Here is an 18,294-nt window from a genome sequence, read left to right on the forward strand (position 1 = left end):
CCCAAGCACAAATTCAGGCTGGGTGATGAGTGGTTTGAGAGCAGCCCTGCAGAGAAGGACTTGGGGGTATTAGTGGATGGAAAACTGAATGTGAGCCAGCAGTGTGTGCTTGCAGCCCAAAAAGCCAACCATATCCTGGGCTGCATCAAGAGAAGTGGGGCCAGAAAGTTGAGGGAGGGGATGCTCCGTTCTCATGAGACCCCACCTGGGGTAATGTGTCCAGCTCTGGGGCCTCCAGCATAAGGACACACACCTACTCAAGCAGATCCAGAGGAGGCCACAAAGATGATCAGGAGGCTGGAGCACCTCACTTATGAGGACAGGCTGAGAGAGTTGAGGTTGTTCAGCCTGGAGAAGAGAAGGTTCTGGTAAGACCTTATAGTGGCCTTCCAGTACTTAAAGGGGGCCGATAGGAAAGATGGGGAAGGACTCTTTATCAGGGAGTGTAGTGATAGGGCAAGGGGTAACAGTTTTCAACTGAAAGAGGGTAGAATTAGATTAGATATAAGGAAGAAATTCTTTACCAGGGGTGGCCAGACAATGGAACAGGCTGCCCAGAGAAGCTGTGGCTGCCCCCTCCCTGGCAGTGTTCAAGGCCAGGCTGGACGGGGCTTTGATTAACCTGATCTAGTGGAAGGTGTCTCTGCCCATGGCAGGGGCATTGGATGGTCTTTAAGGGCCCTTCCAACCCAAACCATTCTGTGATTCTATGATCTTTAGAGCCATCGCCATCTTCCAACCAACCCACTGACTCTCACTGGATTTTAAAAGCTCTACTGAATTTACTTTAGGACAGGGATTGTGTCCAGAATCTCTTTCCAAATAGCCCTGATAAGCACTAATGTATCATAAATAGTCAATATTAACAAGCAACTAATTACACTCTTCTGGAAAGCTGTTCCTAGATTTTCCCTCACGCAAACATTCTGATCCCATGAGCAAGAAATGTATGCAGTCAGGGCTGGCTCAAAAACATTTCCAGATTAAAACCTGAAACTCCTAATAGTCCAAGTGATTTCTATTCTCAATAAAACTGGGGTTAAAGGCAGAAAAATGTCATCCTGTCTTGTAAAGCCGCTTAGCACATTTACCAAACGCCTCTGGGAGAAGCATCCCATTTTCACCAGAGCTTTATGTGGCCAATTCATCTGTAACAGTTCTGGCTACTTTACTATCGACAATTTGACAAGTGGACTCAAACATGAAACGTTTTGTGATTTCCTTTCACTAACCTGGATGGGGAAAACATTAAATAGAAATTGAAAACTGAGTTCCATTGGCATTTTTCTTTTGGACCTATTTTCCCAGGGAATTTAACTTCATTTTTAGAGGAGTGTTCCAAATGACCGCTGGAAAGATAACACTTGCTTCATTTCCCTTCCCTCCAGCCTTAAACAACCAGGATTTATACAGTTATTTTTATTCTCTTCAAATACTGCAGCCTTGCCTGTTTATAAAATGTAAGAGGTAGACAGATAATTGTACTATTTCACTAGTAAACAGGGAGCTGAATATGAAACTGAGCTCAGAATTGGAAACCCTGACAGAGTGTTGGTGAATCATAGTATGAAACAAATTGTTCACTTTCTGTTCAGTCCATTAGCTACAAGGATGGAAAGAATTGCTCTCAACGCATAATGCTGCAATTTCCTATATTCACTTAGCACTTCCCCTTTCCCTTCTGCAAATCAGAAGCATTACATTTGAGATTTAATTCACTCCCTCTAACCACATTTTCATTCCCAACTCTGACAAACCAAGCTATTGCTCAGTGAAAATGCAACAGCTTTTACATAGCATTCATGAATACAGTGCTCTTCCTCTCCTTTGGAAACAAGGTAATGGGAGCAAAACAGAGAATGATATAGACGCCCCTGTGCCTATCCAGCTGCAGACAGCCCCCCTTTTGATTCTCCTGAACTTTTTGAGAGATGGTGTATCAAAACTGAATTCACATGAACCCCATGGTGTTTTTACGCCAGATTTTGTGCTGACATTGTGATGAGAAAATCAATACTTGCCCACAGGTACCACACTGTTGTCCATGCCCTTTCCTTGTATTTGTAAGTTTGGGAAGCTGTTGACATTTTTAGTAGTCCCCAGGTGTTAAGCTTCCTAAGCAAGCTATTTAAAGCAATTCTGTCTCTGAAATGGGGCAAGGAAGATTACGTTCATACAACTGAGAGCCCTGACTATCCCAGAGGGCTTCACTCCAGCAATGAGGCTGGGCTTACAATCCCCAGCAAGAACCATACTGCATTCATCCTCAGACCTGCACGAGGCTGCCTACCCCTGCATGGCAATGTCCTGTGGGGAAACAGCCCCGGGTGTGCACAGCAGTGAGAGTTCACGCAGACCTTCAGATCCACCGTTCACTTTTACTGGCCTCAGAGAAGAGGTGGGCTATGCTAGGCAGCCGAGAACGACCACCTACTCATCTTCTGCAGGATGACTGCCTCTGCCTGGAAAGGATGACTGTGTTGTCTACGCCTGGTACCTACAGGGATGGTGCTGGTGGGCCTCTGTTGTGGTTTTTTTTTCAAGCAGGAGCCAGGTATGATAAGAAAAAGATTTGAAAGGACAGCTATGAAATAGAATTCTTGGCACTTTTCAACCTTTCTTTAGTGCCTTTCCTGCACATATAGCAGCACACGTTAATTGATCCCACTACACAGACACCCACAGACAAAACCGGAGGAGTTGCTCTGTAAAAACAAGTCACAAAAGACAAACAGTGGCCATTTGGGGCCACAGGAGCCACTAGGAGTGGGAGCTCTTCTCTGGGACTCAGGTGGCTTCGTAACTTTGGCCCAAGTCAGTTAGCATGGGCCAAGAATCCTCCCTTGGATGCATGAACTATGCTGACCAACACTGGGAGGAAGCAGTAAGATCTCAGAAAAGATCAGACCTCATAGCCTCTGCATCTTCTGCACACTGCATTTTTATTCTGGATATAACATTGCAAAAGAGGCTTTTTAAAAGTGCCTGCAAATGAAATAAGGAACAGGCCTTGCGTGCCTGACTTACGGCTTTAGCTCCTGCTCCAGCAGACACAGATCTATCTCAGAAAACAGTGGCTGAATTGAGACCTGAAGGTGAAATGTAGCCTTTCAGTTCAGCAACTATGAAATCTATTTTGAGCTACTTCTAATTGAACTGACTGTCACTGGCACTAAAATGTCTCTTGGAACACATGCTGGTTTTGCAGCAGTTGAGATTTTGACTCCCTGGTTCCCATCAGATGTGAGACACTTGCTTTTTCACTTTACCTGCAAGTGATCAGGGATAATCATTAAAAAGGAATTCAACCAAACTGGTCCTCCAGACAAATTTTGCTAGAGTGGCAAATCCACTGTGTGCATAACCTTAAACTCATTTACCCTTAACTGGCCTTATTCACCTCTCTGAGGTTAGCAACTCAGTACAGGGAGGGATGGTGAGAGAGGGTAGCATTTTAAGTGTACCCATCATTGTCAAGCTCTGGAAAATGACAGCATCACATCTTCAGCATTACTCTACTTTCATGTAAAGAAGCAAGACTGGGTAGGGAGCTTGGTGGCAGCAAGAAAAGCTCAAGGCAGAATATCAACATCAACCATTCCACAATTAACATGTCACTTTATAATCCTTACAGAAAAATAAAATAGTAATGCATTTCAAAAGGTGTTTTTTCAAAAGAGATAGAAAAAAACCTAACTTAATAGGAAATAAAAGTGATTTTATTTGTGCCACGCTGGTCTCAAATCACCCACTTTCTCTCCTGTGGGGAAGCTGGGCTGTTTGGCTCTGGAGTGCTTTATTGCCTCTCTGTTATCAGAACTGTGTTCACGCTGGAGCTCGTGCCGAAGCCAGCAATGTAGGTAGGCATACTTGCGTTGTGTTTCAGGTCATGTACCAGTTTAACACAGACCGAAATCTACCTCCTGCTGCTTTGCAAACTCAACTCTTCCTCCAAAGGTGGAGTGTGGCAACAGCAGCTTCTTCTCCATTGTTTTTCCCAGACATTTGAAATCTGACTACATTAAAAAAATGTCCACCTGAATATCCATCACTCACTTGCATTTTAAAGTATGTGACTATGTAACCCATTTCACACTTATTCCACCTGAATAGTCCACTCCAGGCTAAATCCCCAAAAGATGCCAGCACTTATTTTTAGTCTTAACATCTCAGCTGTTGGCACAGAAATATGAATGCTTACTCTAAGGTGCTGGAGGGCCTTCTTAAACTAAATGTAGTTGCTGCAAAATGTTTTGAATAGACATCACTGAATTCTGATTAGTTTGTGTTTACTTACCTTTTTTCTAGGACGAGATACAAAATGAAACAACAGAGGTTTCATGGCATATTTCAGCTGAGGAGGTCATTATTTAGCCTCTGAGCTCAGTTAAGTCACAGAAATTGCCAATAAGGACGTCAAGGACATCTCTACAGCCTTCACTGTGTCAACTGGAGGGACTCATTACTGATACATATTTGCTAGTATAACCAGAATCTCTCTCTTAGCGCCGTGTCTCAAATGTACTTCAAAGTCCCGAAGAGGAATCTGTCACTGTTGTCCTATTCTTCACTAAGAAGGAATTGGTCTGCAAAACACCTCAGAGTTGGACTGACTGATACCACCGAGCATAGCCATTATATAACAATACCAGAATTACTCCCTTTGGAAATGATAATGGTTCCTACTGAGATGGAAGGGAAGTTGCCATATTTCTAAAAAGGCGGAGACCGTCCTGCTGAAACAAGAAGAGAAGTTTCCAGGTTGGGGTGGAAAGCCAATTTCCTGAATGGACAAGCATTGCTTTGATCCTTATGTGGCCCTTAATGTGACACCATGCTGAGCAGCAAGTGTGGTCCCCAAGTTCCCTGGCCAGCTACGTCAGGAGCTTGAACCAAAGCTCCCTTCTGGACTACACCAATTGGTTTCTTTCCCTTGGAAACGAGGGAAGCTAGGGAGAACAGGCTGCTCTGTGCCCAGATTTCACCAAGACACAAGGTCAGTGTGTGGCTGGACCACTCAGGCTCAGGAGCCTGGAAGAGCTTTAGGTTCTCCAAATTATTCAAGGGAGCACAGTCTTTCTGACAGCCCAAATGCAGGCACAGATAGGATGAAATATACATTTCTACTTTGTTTATGAAGTTGAGCAGCTTTAAGCCTTGTTTTCAAAAAGGACAAACACTGGTTGCTCAATATCAGTCTTCTGCCTCTGGGTAGCCGTAACTAGCAGGTAACTCACACACAAAGCTCTCTCAAATGGCCTATGAACTTAAAATAGAGCACCACAGTCAGCTAAATTTAGGGCTGTGATCCTACTATGGATCCTATTCATTCTCTAAGGGAAGACAGAAAGATGAAGAACCACTCTTTAGAACCGGTCAAAGACTGAAGGAGGAGGCAGAGGTGCAGGTGATGTACAAATGCTCTGCAGTGATGGCTGTTGACCATTACTGCTCTTGTGAGCCAGCTGGAGCCCTTTTCTGAGCAGGCTGAGGCCTTTTCAGGCAGTCACTCCAGGAGACTCCAGCCTCTCCCCTGGTTTCAAGACAGGACCAACTGTGCTAATATCATTCCTGAGAAATAGCAGCTAACTTGTTCTCTTAAAAAATGATGGAGGTTCTTCTCTTTCCCTAGGCAATCTGTCCCCCGTGTTTCACTGTTACATAACTTAATGCTCCTTTCCTGCAATTTAAGTCCATTAGTTCTTAAGGGCAGAGAACAATTTGTCCCTTCCATTTTGCAGCTATTTCTATGTGTTTGAAAAAGGTTATCACGTCTCCCCTCAGTCTCCTCTACTCCAAACTAAGCAATCCCAGCTTCCCAGTTCATCACACAGAAGCCATGCTGCTGCTGGCTGGTGATAGCTTTCAGTAACTGCTGACTAGGCTGGATTTGTACCAGCAGCCTGTAGGTGAAAGCCTTCAGCGGCTTTAGCTCTCTGAGCCAGGCTATCCTCTCAAAGACGTGAAACTTTTTTCTTAATCTATTGCTGTGTATCAGTAAATATACATTACACTACAGCAAATTTCTGGAATTTTCTCCATCACATTTGAATATCAGAAGAAGAAGAAAGGAAAAGACACCTTATTTCATGAAAGTGTACTGAAGGACTAAACTTAGAACAGACTTCTAAGCATGTCTAGAAGAATAGAGGTGAAAAAGCAATATATTGTGTTAACACCTTCCCCACTCCATCCCCTCTACTGAACAAATGAAATGAAATATATGAACCACATCTTGGTTTGCAAATGAAACCTGGTATTTGTATTTGCTGCAATGTCTCAGTGTTGTTTTTCATTTTAGACTTTGCATGGTAGTAAACAGTGCAATGTTTTACATTCATTAAGCTCAGGCCCATTTACTGTGTGCAGGCAAAGCAAGTACATATATCTCAGACCCATAAAGCATCAGTTCAGAATTACACAGGAAATAAATGAGCGTAAACCAAAGTCCAATTCCCAGAGTCCAGTTCACTAAAGCTAAACAAGCACCTTAGATAAATATGGCCTATTTTAAATGAAACGTTAGTGTAATTTGATAACTGTCAATAATTCCCTCATTATGCCTAAATGAGCTTGTCATCCAAGGAGATTGCCGCATGGCTGATCTTAATTTGCTAATAAAAACCGCAGAGAAGAATTTCAACTAAGATGGAACTATTTGATTCATAAAAGTGCAATAGTGCACTTTTTAAAGTGTTCCTTCCCAGTCCTGGCTCCTGACTGGCTGAAGCCCAAAGCCAGTTTGCTCTGCAGCCTGTAAGAAGGCAGCTTTGCTATGTAAGAACAATGAGCAATTGTCTCTCTAAATCACTATTATTCCGTAGCCCATTATATTTAATTTATTTTTAATCATGTTGTATAATAGAAATAAAATCATTGGATTAAGCATATATCTAGCAGCAGGAGCCCATTATCCTTTGACAATGTTCTGTTTCACTGACATTATATCTTCATTGTAGACAGTTTCCTTGCCATCATTAGTCCTAAAATGACTATTGGATTTCAAGGGTTTCTCCCTAATCCATAATAAGATTTACTTGCTAACAGCACAAAACAAAACAAAGATATGCTTCTATTGTTTTACTGCTGTGGAATTCTTATTTTAAGCTATTTATAAAAGTCAAGAATAAATCCAGATATTATAAGTATTTGAAGTTTTCCTGTGCAATTCTGATTCAAGAGAAAGCCTCAGTAACTTTGTAAGCTTTGGATCTTTGTTACTCATTATGGCTTTATTTTACGTAGGCAGGCAACAATACTTTGTCAGTTCTTGAACTGAGTAAGATCTACTATTCCTTGCACAACTGAGTCAGACCAGTTAAAGCAAATCTCAGTACAGTCCATTTTCTCCGGAAAGGGCTACAAGGGGTTCATCAGATTCCACAGGAAGAGGGAGAAACTTCCATGCCAAGGTTGCCAGCAATTCCTCTGTGATCAGTGCTAGCTAATGGAGTCAGCTCTAACGTTGGGAAGTTAAAAACTCCTTAGGCATGCTGATCCCCATGAGATAATTCAACAGCTCTTCCTTTGTACCAATAGCAGTCACAGTTAAATCTAAAACTAGGTTTTTCCACACCCTATTAACAGCAGCATTAGAATACAGTGGGGACCATCTAGAAGAAAGAGAGTTTTCTGTTATCTCACAGTTATCTTTGAGGAGGTGGCAGATTTCCCTGTGAAAATTATCTTTATAGACTGCCTCTTATTTAAGGATAAACCGGTACTATCAAGTGGTGCTCTTTTTATGCTGAATTGCTAGCAACACTTACAAGTATCTGCATGACTCTTTCAGGTGGGAGAGCAGCTTCAATAGATACCTATTTTCCATACAGGTAGACAAGCTATGACACTTTCATCCATACTGACATGATCTGCATAACCACGTGGTTTCCATTAAGAAGGGTCCATACAATATAGTCCTCTCCATTATCTTGGCTAACAGGAGAATAGAATAACCCAGATAAAGGAAAGACATGCATAATTATTGCTTCCAGATAAGAGACAGCTCAAATATGTCTGCACTGTGCTCCCCAGACAAGGCTTGTACTTCTGTCAGAGCTTCCTAACTTAAGAGTTTATTAATTCAGGCATTACCTGCATCCATCTGGTACAAGCTAGGCAGCTTGGGCATCTCTATGATTTAATCGCTGCACAAGTAATCTACTAACTGATAATCGTCTTGGCTATAATTAAATAACAACTTCCATATTCACCCCTTTATATGTGCTGACAGTGACACAGCGTGGACCCAGTCATGCATGGCCATGTCAAGGTTGAATGTGGCATAATGAGGAAAGGCAAATTATGCATGAAATGCAAGAGGCGTATGTTCAACAGACAAGGGAATGTGGAAAAGCACACAATGATGTAGAAGGGCTTTATATTCACATCTAACAACCCAGAATTAACACAGGCACTTCTTTTCTTATTTCTAAATAGCCCTCGCAGAGGAAGTATATATGCTCAGGACTCTCACAGATAACACATGCATGAACTAGAACTACCTTTTTATGTGAAATGTCAGAGTGGTTTTTTTATTGTGTTGCAATTACTCAGCCACGTTGAACATTTGTCAATTGTGAGTTCTCATAACCTGTAATCTCCACAGACCTTTTAGTACTGATACATAGCCTTCCTGATCTCAGCACTGGTATATAAATTGTATTGTTCAGACACAAGAGACACTCAGTTCTGTTACAGATATATGGGCAAGAGACATTGTCTTCACCACTACAGAAAGAAACACAGATTCTCTTACAATGAAAATGAGAATGTTGTAAATAATTTTTTCTGGATTCTTATGGGAGGAAAGGGATTATAAAGAAATAAACTCAGACTTAATGAAATCAGCAACACTGTTTCTTATACATCAAAGTGAATCATGAAAACAAAACCATTGCTAGGCAAGTTTTTAATGGTGTACTTGTACATGACATTGTGTTGAGGAATTGATGATTATATTCTGCCACATTCCATGTTGCGTTTACGAATTAGCATTGCCTTGGTTTGTCTGCACATTACAATTAGACAGAGCTACACAATGATGCAAGCCACAGGCCAAGCTGTAAAGGGAAAATTGATGGGTTTGAGAAGTTAGCCATATCACGTGATGTTACTAGACTGGCTACAGAAAAAGCAACTGACAGCAAACCACAGTGTCACACATATCAAATCCCTAGATATCTGTTCATTTTGCTTAAAGCATCACATACAGTATTTAGATCGCTGCGGAGGTCCTGGACAACATTTTCTATACTCCTGGTATCCTTCAGAATCTCAATGCTTTGTGTATATGGATTGAAATACACAGAGAAGGGACGATTGATTGATTTGGCGAAGTCCCTGAAAGAAAAAAAATAATTAACACCTTTTTTTTTTTTTTTACAGCTGAAGAAAAGAAAATTAGATTTTTGAGTCAAGGGAAGTAATTTACCTCATCTTTTCTTTGGCTTCTTCAAAACTTTCTGAAACAAAGTAAGCTTCCTGGAAAGTAGTGATAAGGCATTCTTGCAAACAGGTTGTCTTTGGATCGAATGCTTTCACATTGGCCTTGTCAGAGAGAGCATGCTGCAAAATACACCACAGGTATATAAACCATATTTTGATACTGCTTTGTAGCTACACAACCATTCATATAAACTTTTATATTGCTGTGTTGTGTCTCCCATTATTTGGTAGCCTCTCTTGTTTTACATAGTGTTTTTTCAGTTTGAACAGCATAAATAATTTGTTACTTATGAGAGTAATTTTCTTCCCCAAGGTAATTATTAAAATAATAAAGATAAGATTAGAAACGCACCTGCCATATAGGCATACAGACCTAAATCCTCATCTGGAAAAAGGAAAGTCATCAAATAATCATTCCTGAAAAATTATCTATACAAGTGTGTATGTCCCCAAAATGTCACTTAACTGGCAGAATCGATCATTGTCTTGGTGGGTGAATTGAGTCTGCCCAAATCATTCATATAATCTGTGATTTACATTTTCAGGCCAAAAGCATATACTATTTTCCTGACAGTGAGTTTAAGAGTGAAACTATATATCTGAAAACCCATTAAATAACGACTATTTATTGCTTGCTGATGAAACGGATTACCCTTCTACCATGTACACCTGAGCAATAACGCTCCATCTAGTACTGCAAGGAAAAAATAACTAAATAAACAGGCATAGACAAGTACAGAGCAGACACTGGGCAGGTGAGACATCAAATGCTGCTACCCAGAGAATAAATTTCTGATTAGCCTTTCTCTTTACATGACTGGCACAAGCCACTAGAAAGGACACAGTGGTTTCAAAACTGAAAATCAGGTACTGAGACATTTTCCAACACAATCTTTTTGTAGCTCCCCTTTCCACTTGGAATACTTGGTTAATTTTTGGATCTACTGCAACTTTTTGAGCACACGTTTTCATTCTCAGTGCTCTGTACAAAAGCACAGGGTAAGGAAGGAGAGCATATTTACATCAACTTTTAACCTTCTTTAGTCCCCCCGTATCTATCCGTAGTGAAGATGTGCATGAAAAGCATAGGGAAATAACAGGGAGGGAGCAGATCCCTGAGGTACGAAGGTGCCTCTTATCCCTTTAATTTCTTTTTGCATGGACATTCTTTATAGCAGAGTGAGGTACTAACCTTAAGGTATTCACCACACTTTTTATCTGAGCTCTTGCTAATGTTCATTCCTAAATCCCAGCGAAAGGCTCTGAAAATATCACACTAGTTCTCAACCTGCAGTCTCCAAATAACAGGACATAAAACTGGAACAAAACCCTCTTCCTCCCACCTCCTCTCTCTCCAAAAATAAATACATGAAAAATTAATGCATGGAATCTTAAAACATCAGGGAATTAGCCTTCTCTAGTACAAGTATCTTTTCCTTCTCACAAGGTTTGCTGTTTCTAGCCAGCCATCAGCTAAACAGGTTTGCAAACAAAAACCAAAAATTATCTTCTAAAGGGATTGCAAGAACAGGCTCATCTTATTAGGCCCCCGCCTATATCCCTGTTGTCACTTTTTCCTTGCAGAACCATGACGTGGCTGAGTGCCTCTAAATTTAAGCATTTACCTCCTTCTGTCAAAATTAATTTGTCTTTCTTGACTGGGAATTATAATAGTCTCCCTGAGAGGTTAACTACATATAAAAACATCTCTCAAGGTGTCTTTGTACTTCCAGGTGAGACTTGATGCATCAAAATGTCTAAAGCACAAAATTTTAAAACTCTGAGTAGACTGAGTGAAGCCCTGTGCAGGGAACCAAGGGAGTGATATGGGCCATGTTTTCTTAGGAACTGTTTCAGAAGATGACCATTTCTCGTTCATGGATTATTCTTTTCCTGTACTGTGACAGCTTCAACAGAAAGGGCAACAGTGCTGTCAGTCTCCTCCTCCGCTCACTAATGGCCTCTGCTAGGCCTGGCCTACTCCTTGGGAATGAAACCATCAGAGGCAAGAAGGGATTCACCCTGTGGGTCCAACATTGTGAACTGCTCTAAACACTGAGCTCTAATTTTATAAAAGGGGAGAGCTTAAAGAGAAGCAAAAGCTAATTCTTTATCACAGTGGATGTCTTCTGAGAAAGCCTTTCTGGTTATTCTCCTCAGATTATCTATATGAAATGACTCCTACTTTCTGGATAGCAGTTTAGTTTATGTGTGAGCAGAGCTGCTGCTTCACAAAGCAACTATGCAGAGACTGCAATGTGCAGACACCAGGAAACACACAACCTGGAAACAGAGGGTAAAGAATTCAGATACACCTTCAAAGTTAGGTTATTCTTAGGACTGCTGTTCAGGAATAAAGTGCCTGAATTCTGATGAATTCCCACCCGAGATACCTATATCCCTTCTAGGATAGAGTCTTTTGGCTCTTGGATCAAGTAGGCATTGTCATGGCTACCAAAGCAATGGGAAATACCCTTGCAAATCTGGATGATGTTTTCAGATTCTGCAGCCTGGCATCTGTAACATCTACTATTGAGTTGATATGCTGACACCAGCAATACCAGAGTTCAGCAACTGAACTGAGCCTGCAGACAAACCTTCAGACCATAAACTGTCTAGTGTGAACTAGGACAGTCAGGACACTGACTCAAAGCTGAACTAGAGTTTTTCTCAGAAATATTACCGTGCTCTAAAATGTTGGTCCATGGCACTCTCAACATTATGAAGTATAGAATCTCAATTAAAAACTTCATCTGGCGAGTCCAAAAGATTTCAAGCTCAGGCCTGTATTTTTTTTTTTAATGTATGCTATTCATTTATGCTTTGGTTGGACATTCAGTTCTTCAGTGAACTCAAATGATAAGTATCCAATATGCATTTGTCCATCAGAAACCTCTTCAGTTATCCACCTCCAATGAGATGTCAAGGCTAACAATCATATGGAAAACAGCTTTTGGTCAAATAGAGCATCTTACCATCTTGAGGATTTGTGATAACTGTCTCTAATGGTCCATTCACACAACCTGTATTACTTCTACTTATGCTAACACAGCTATCGGTGATTCTACTTCAGTTCAAGCAAAAAGAGTTTGGAGTGACACTTCCAAATGAATCAGCACCAATTCCCAGGAAAAGCAGCAGTATCAGACAACTGGACAACTTAAGAATTAGACAACTACCCATGCATAACACTAAAGAAATGCCTCCACTCCCTGCTAGATCAAAGGTTAAAAGAGTGATTGAGGTACACCTAACCACAGGTCTCTAGGGCCTAGGATGTCTGATCCATCTGTACAGGGATGGAAGATAGAGCACAGGATCTAAAGACTTACATACTTCTGAAGCAGCAGCTGGAGAGCTGGTCAGATATATTGGGGCATCTCAGATGGCACCAGGCATTTACACTGAACAACCATAAATCATTTCCTAAGTGACCACTATTACTGACACATGAAAAAAGAGTTTGGTCTTGTAATGTCTCCTCTGAGTATAAAAAAATGTAGAGTAATAATACAACTTGGAGCTTTTCAGTTTCACAAAAAAAAAACCCAAAACCCAAAAAGCAAAATCTTCAGCTAGCAAGGGAAAAACCTGAGATGAGTTATAAATACTGCACCGTCTGAGGAGTACAGGAGCACAGAAGAACAGAGGTGAGAAGTTGTCTGTGTGCCAGTACTGATTTTATCGCCTTGTTATTCCGGGGGGAACTAAGTCTTGGAAAACCTGCTCTTAAATGTTTTTCTGCTTATCTACAACATAGGTTACAAATCTGACAGTGTCCTGATCTTACCAGAATTTTTTATTTTCACCAGTATAATTTTTATATATTGTTTAGAAAAATAAGGAAAAGACTCTCCATTTAAAAGGAGCACTAAAATGAGCACGTGTGATCCAATAATGGTTTTCTCTCACCTTCATCCTCCTCAGAAAACACAGCCAAAACTTGTATTTGAACCTTTTTGGTTATAAAGGCTAATGCTGGCTCTTCTTAATGTAAATTATCATTGAAACAAAATATGACTGGATATTGTATTTGATTTTAAAAATCTAAATAGAAAGATTTGAAGTCTACCTCTCTGTTAAATATAGAAGCATATAAGAGGGATGTATGACTTGATCTACAGCCAGCTGAAGTTGATAGGAGACTCCTTTAATGAAAGGGTTTAAGAGAGCATCATACAAAGTAAATGGATTAAAGTTTCCGAAGACAATTGGACTGCCTTTTAGAAATAGTTTTAATAATTGAAATGTATATTATTTCTGCCTTATCTCTAAGCCCCAAATATACAGTGTAATAGCATTAGCTAGAGTTAACCTGAACATATTAGGCAGAACATTTTATAACTACTTACTGTATCACTCATTTCCCCCTAGGCTTCATTTTTAATCATCTCTTTCTCCTTATTTTGTTGTGCTTTTAAAAATTTTTTGCTTGATGATTCCATAACACACACATCAGGAACTTCATTTTTCAGTATCCCAACTTTAAAGTCTACATACTGAGTGGGGAAAAAGACTTGAAGGGAATGCTATATTGACAGACTGATGCCCACATTTCTCTAGCTTTTATAGTTCCTTGTTGCTAAAGCTGTTGACCAGATTTGCAGAGTGGAGCAGTGTAATACAGAAACAGGGATGACTGAACAAGCCATTCATTTATCTGAAAGGCCCAAATACTGCTGGCCACTTCCACCCTGCAAATATTGCAACTCATTTATTTCTAGAAATTTCTAGAAATTATATATAAAATTGGCCGCCATTTTGTTTCCTGTGAACACTGATGCATTGAAAAGAGCTGGTAGGGAGGCTGGAGGAAGGTTCTTCTTCTTGCTGACAAAAGCATTTTAGTATCAAATGCCTGTTAAGTCAAGGTAGCAAAATTCAGCACTGAAACAGTATCTACTGTACAAGTGACAAGGATAAATATTTAAATTTCTTCACAGAAGGGACTATGGGCCCACAGATGCTGTTAAGAACGGCAGTAGTTATTTCTGAAAGGACTCCTTCACTCTGACTCCTATGAGAAGTATGGGTGTTGCATACACAAGGGTCAGACTCCATGGCTATGCAATCTGAGTCTCCTATTCATCCCCACTCACCACAGAAACAGCCAGTAATGTTGCCATCATTTTCAGAGCAACTGCTGTCATCCATTAGGATTTTGGTTGCAATCAGAATATTGGTATCATCAGGATCTCAGCTACAGTCTATTGTATTAACATTATCTTTCAGATACCTTCAGGTCAGGGAAGAAATCTTCCCTCCTAATAGGGGCTAGGAGATAAGGCTGGAGGTAAGGCAGGTTGCTTTCCCAGGAAACATCACGAACTGGCAACAGCTTGATGCAAGGCTGTGCACCAATGTCATGGGTGCTCAGATATTCTCCTTCCTAAGCATCTGTCTGATGTAACATATTGACAAGCACACTTACTGCCAGGTTTTTGGTCTAGAAAGAGCTTCTCCCACAGTCAGATTAGCATAAAGCTTGGGTTTTTCACATTTTTTTCCTTACCTTTTACCTTCTTTTCTACCCTGGAGCACAGTCTCACAAAGACTTTCCAAACATTTTTCACCTTATCATTTCCTTCATGGAGACTATGGCTATTTGTGGTATGGTGCTGTTCTGTGCCTGCAGCACACAAGTGCTTAGTCTCTCAATAACTGAAATGTCTAACTTAAGTCCCTACACTCAGTAGATGCACGATCTGGTGAAATTTAATAGCTTATGATACACAAGAGGTCAAACCAGATGATCTAATAGTCCCTTCTGGCTTCACATCCATGAAATATATATGTAGTGTAATACAAAAGTGTATAATATTATTGATTTATGAAAAAAATATTATGATATATATGGTCATACCTTTAAAGCAGATCAATATAGTCCATTAATGTGCACATTATTTAATTTTTACTGTTGCTTTTCAAAAGGATTATTCTTTGCATTTATAGTCTGAGATTATTGCTGAGTGAAGAACACAGATCTGTGATCACAAATGTGTGGTAACAAAATATTTGTTACCATAAATACACTTGACAAGAATAATGTGTTTGTTTATGACATTGATGATAGAAGATATATTATGTTCTTGACTATTCATTTCCTCGGTTTTGTGCCTTTAGATTTTGTAAGTTATGTGATAGGTATTTTCAGGGTCATCACCTAACAACCATAACTGTTAGTTTAAATAAAAGGCCTGATTCTCTGCAGAATCCTGCACAGACGACTGAATGTTGTTGGGCCAGAGGAAAACAAGTGGGACACGTTCATCTCTTTGCGTTTAACCACCTTTGCACTGTGGGTATAAAATATTGCCAGCCTGATACAAAATGCTGCTGTGGCTGAAGTATGCACTGAACTTAGAGCAACTGTAAAGCAATCAAAGAAAAAATATTGGAGGAAGAATTGTTCTTTGGCCTTCTTTCTACTAATGAAAGAACAGAAACTTGACTAATGAGCTTCACCATGAACACTCTTCAGTTACAGGTGAAACAAACAGCAAAAAGAGACTGAGATACACTTCTATTAAACTGCCAGGTAGTTTACTGAAAGCCTGTCTAGGGGGGCGGAAAGACGTTTAAACACAATAATCAACAGAAATATTACAAAATAGTTTGTAAATACTATTCTATATATGCTTTCTAAAACCAAATGTTTACCTGAAAAGCCATCAAGAGTTCATTTGGGTCCCAGAACACAGCACTCCTCCCTCTCCTTTCCCTTCCCTGCTATCTTGCGAACAGAGTATTATGTCCCCAAGTACTACACTTGTGACAAAATACCTTTTTCTTGTTTCCTATGTCTTCTAGGCATAAAAAGAGGCAATAAATGATCCACTACAACTACTCACATCATGCAAGGTTAATGGTTAAATACTTTCACCTTTATAAGAATAGGGTTCTATGTACTGTCATACAGGCATGTACTTCAAGTCTAGTATGAGTTTATATGCATTCTTTAATTTCAAATATGATTAATATACTGAATCAGGACCTTAATAAATGTTGTTCTTTTAATATCAATTAAAAATCCACTGAAATACACTGGATTACTTACAAAAGAATTGTGTCCAATTTCAAAACAATTTTTTTGTGTGTATTAAAAATATACACTTTTCTTCTAAACAAAGCTTCACAGCCCAAGGCACCCTTACCTGTTAACCTATGAGCCTTCTTTTACAAGAAATACAAATTCAAACAGAAGTAAGTTTTGTAGTTCATAGTTTGTTTGGTACTTTGGTCCTTACAAATCCATTTCATGCTTCAAGCACCAGCTAATATTTCAAACAAAGCTTTTAGGTCAATATCACATTTTTAAAGTATGTTTTTTATCTTGAGAACTTTATTATTTGAAAGTCAAAATATTTACATCCAAGTATTATTTTGTTAAGGTTAAAAGAAAGCTGATTTCTTCTTTAAGGGCACATACCTTTAATTCACCAATAGAAGACAAAAGTCCTGCCCCATAAGCACGTAGCTGTCCTTCTTGCTTGCAAAGGCCAAATTCAATCGTAAAAAAATAGCACTGTAAAATATACAGATATACAGATATATACAGTGTAGTTGCAAACAGGCACTTCAGCAATGACAGTCAGTACCATATCCACTTCACTGCCCCACTTCTTCAGAACGTCATGTCTTTAACATAAATTCAGATAATGTTATTACTGCTAATTACATGTCATGTAAGGGAGCTCTGCACAAAAATGCGAAATTCTGCTTTTTTTCTGGACACAAGTTCAGTTTCCAGTTCACAGGAATGGCCAGGAGAACAGACTGCAAGGAACAGACAAGCAAGTTCATTTAGGTATCAAAGGCACTGATAATAATTCTGCAGATTATTTTTTAAACCTTCTGAAATAAATGAGGTGCCTCAGAATAGCTGGTAGTTGGTCTGCCTGTCTAGGAACCTCTGAAGATCTCTGAGATCTATTTCAGAACACTCAGCTGTAAACTCAAGCTGATGCCACTTTAAAGTCTGGCAAGTATTTAAGTGCTGTCTTGAATTAGAATGAACTTACTTATACCTATGAGCTTAAGAGCATTCTTGAGCCAAGGCCTCAGTCTTCACTAGATTTTACTGACTCATAAATGAACAACCAGTATGTCACTTGGCTTCTTAAATTACAGAAAGAAAATTACAGTCAATCAAATGAGTTCACTTGACCAATCCATTCCAATTGTTGTTTAGGTCTACATTCAAACAGGTAACATATCTATCTGAGCTGTAAAACTGAAGAGAAGCTGTGAAGAGACGTGCTAAATCAGCACAACAGTGCTGTATCTAACTTTGCTGTATCCACCCAACAAAGTTAAATGTTAGGAAGACTGTAAAAAGCAGAGATAGCTAGCTTACTGTCCACTAAATGCAAAAGAAGACAGTCACTACTGCTCCTATGTCACCAAGTTTTCGCTTGGTGTTGTTACGACACATCAAGACTGCTTTTTGATGTTAGATCAAACAGATATTAAGCTAGTAACTATTTCTACATATGAATGTTTTAAGAAATTGATTTCTAACTTATACAAAAATACGTACAAATATATGTGTGTGTGTATGTTTATTACACCGACAATTTCAGGTTTTGTGCAAAGGGACATAACTCCACTGAATCTAACAGATTTATGCGTCTTTGTAGAAAATACAAATTCAGGATAAGAAACAATTCAGTGTTTGGTAGTAAATCTTAAGTTTTTCTGAATAACCTGAGAACGGTTCCTAACATGATGAGGGGTTTTTGTCCACTTCTCCTTACAACCCCCACTCTTCCAGGCTGAGTATCATACTAAATGCAAAAGAGCAGAAATTAATAAGGTCTTTTAAGTCCAACAAATGTTTAGAAATTG

The 18,294-nt window shown here is 39.6% G+C and overlaps 1 protein-coding gene across 1 annotated transcript in view; it reads right to left on the reverse strand.

Moving 5' to 3' along the window:
- Positions 1 to 8,302: 8,302 nt before the first annotated feature.
- The window catches only part of TPH2 (tryptophan hydroxylase 2), a 50,624-nt gene continuing 40,632 nt past the window's right edge, over positions 8,303 to 18,294 (reverse strand). Inside the window, exons 9-11 of the mRNA XM_074901509.1 lie at positions 16,877 to 16,972; positions 9,434 to 9,567; positions 8,303 to 9,342 (exon numbers count right to left, since the gene is read on the reverse strand). Of these exons, the coding sequence (XP_074757610.1) occupies positions 9,168 to 9,342; positions 9,434 to 9,567; positions 16,877 to 16,972 (405 nt within the window). The 3' untranslated portion in view covers positions 8,303 to 9,167. The remainder of the gene's footprint in view (positions 9,343 to 9,433; positions 9,568 to 16,876; positions 16,973 to 18,294) is intronic.

The sequence above is a fragment of the Athene noctua genome, chromosome 3 (genome assembly GCF_965140245.1).
Source record: "Athene noctua chromosome 3, bAthNoc1.hap1.1, whole genome shotgun sequence".
In the NCBI taxonomy this organism is placed as follows: domain Eukaryota; kingdom Metazoa; phylum Chordata; class Aves; order Strigiformes; family Strigidae; genus Athene; species Athene noctua.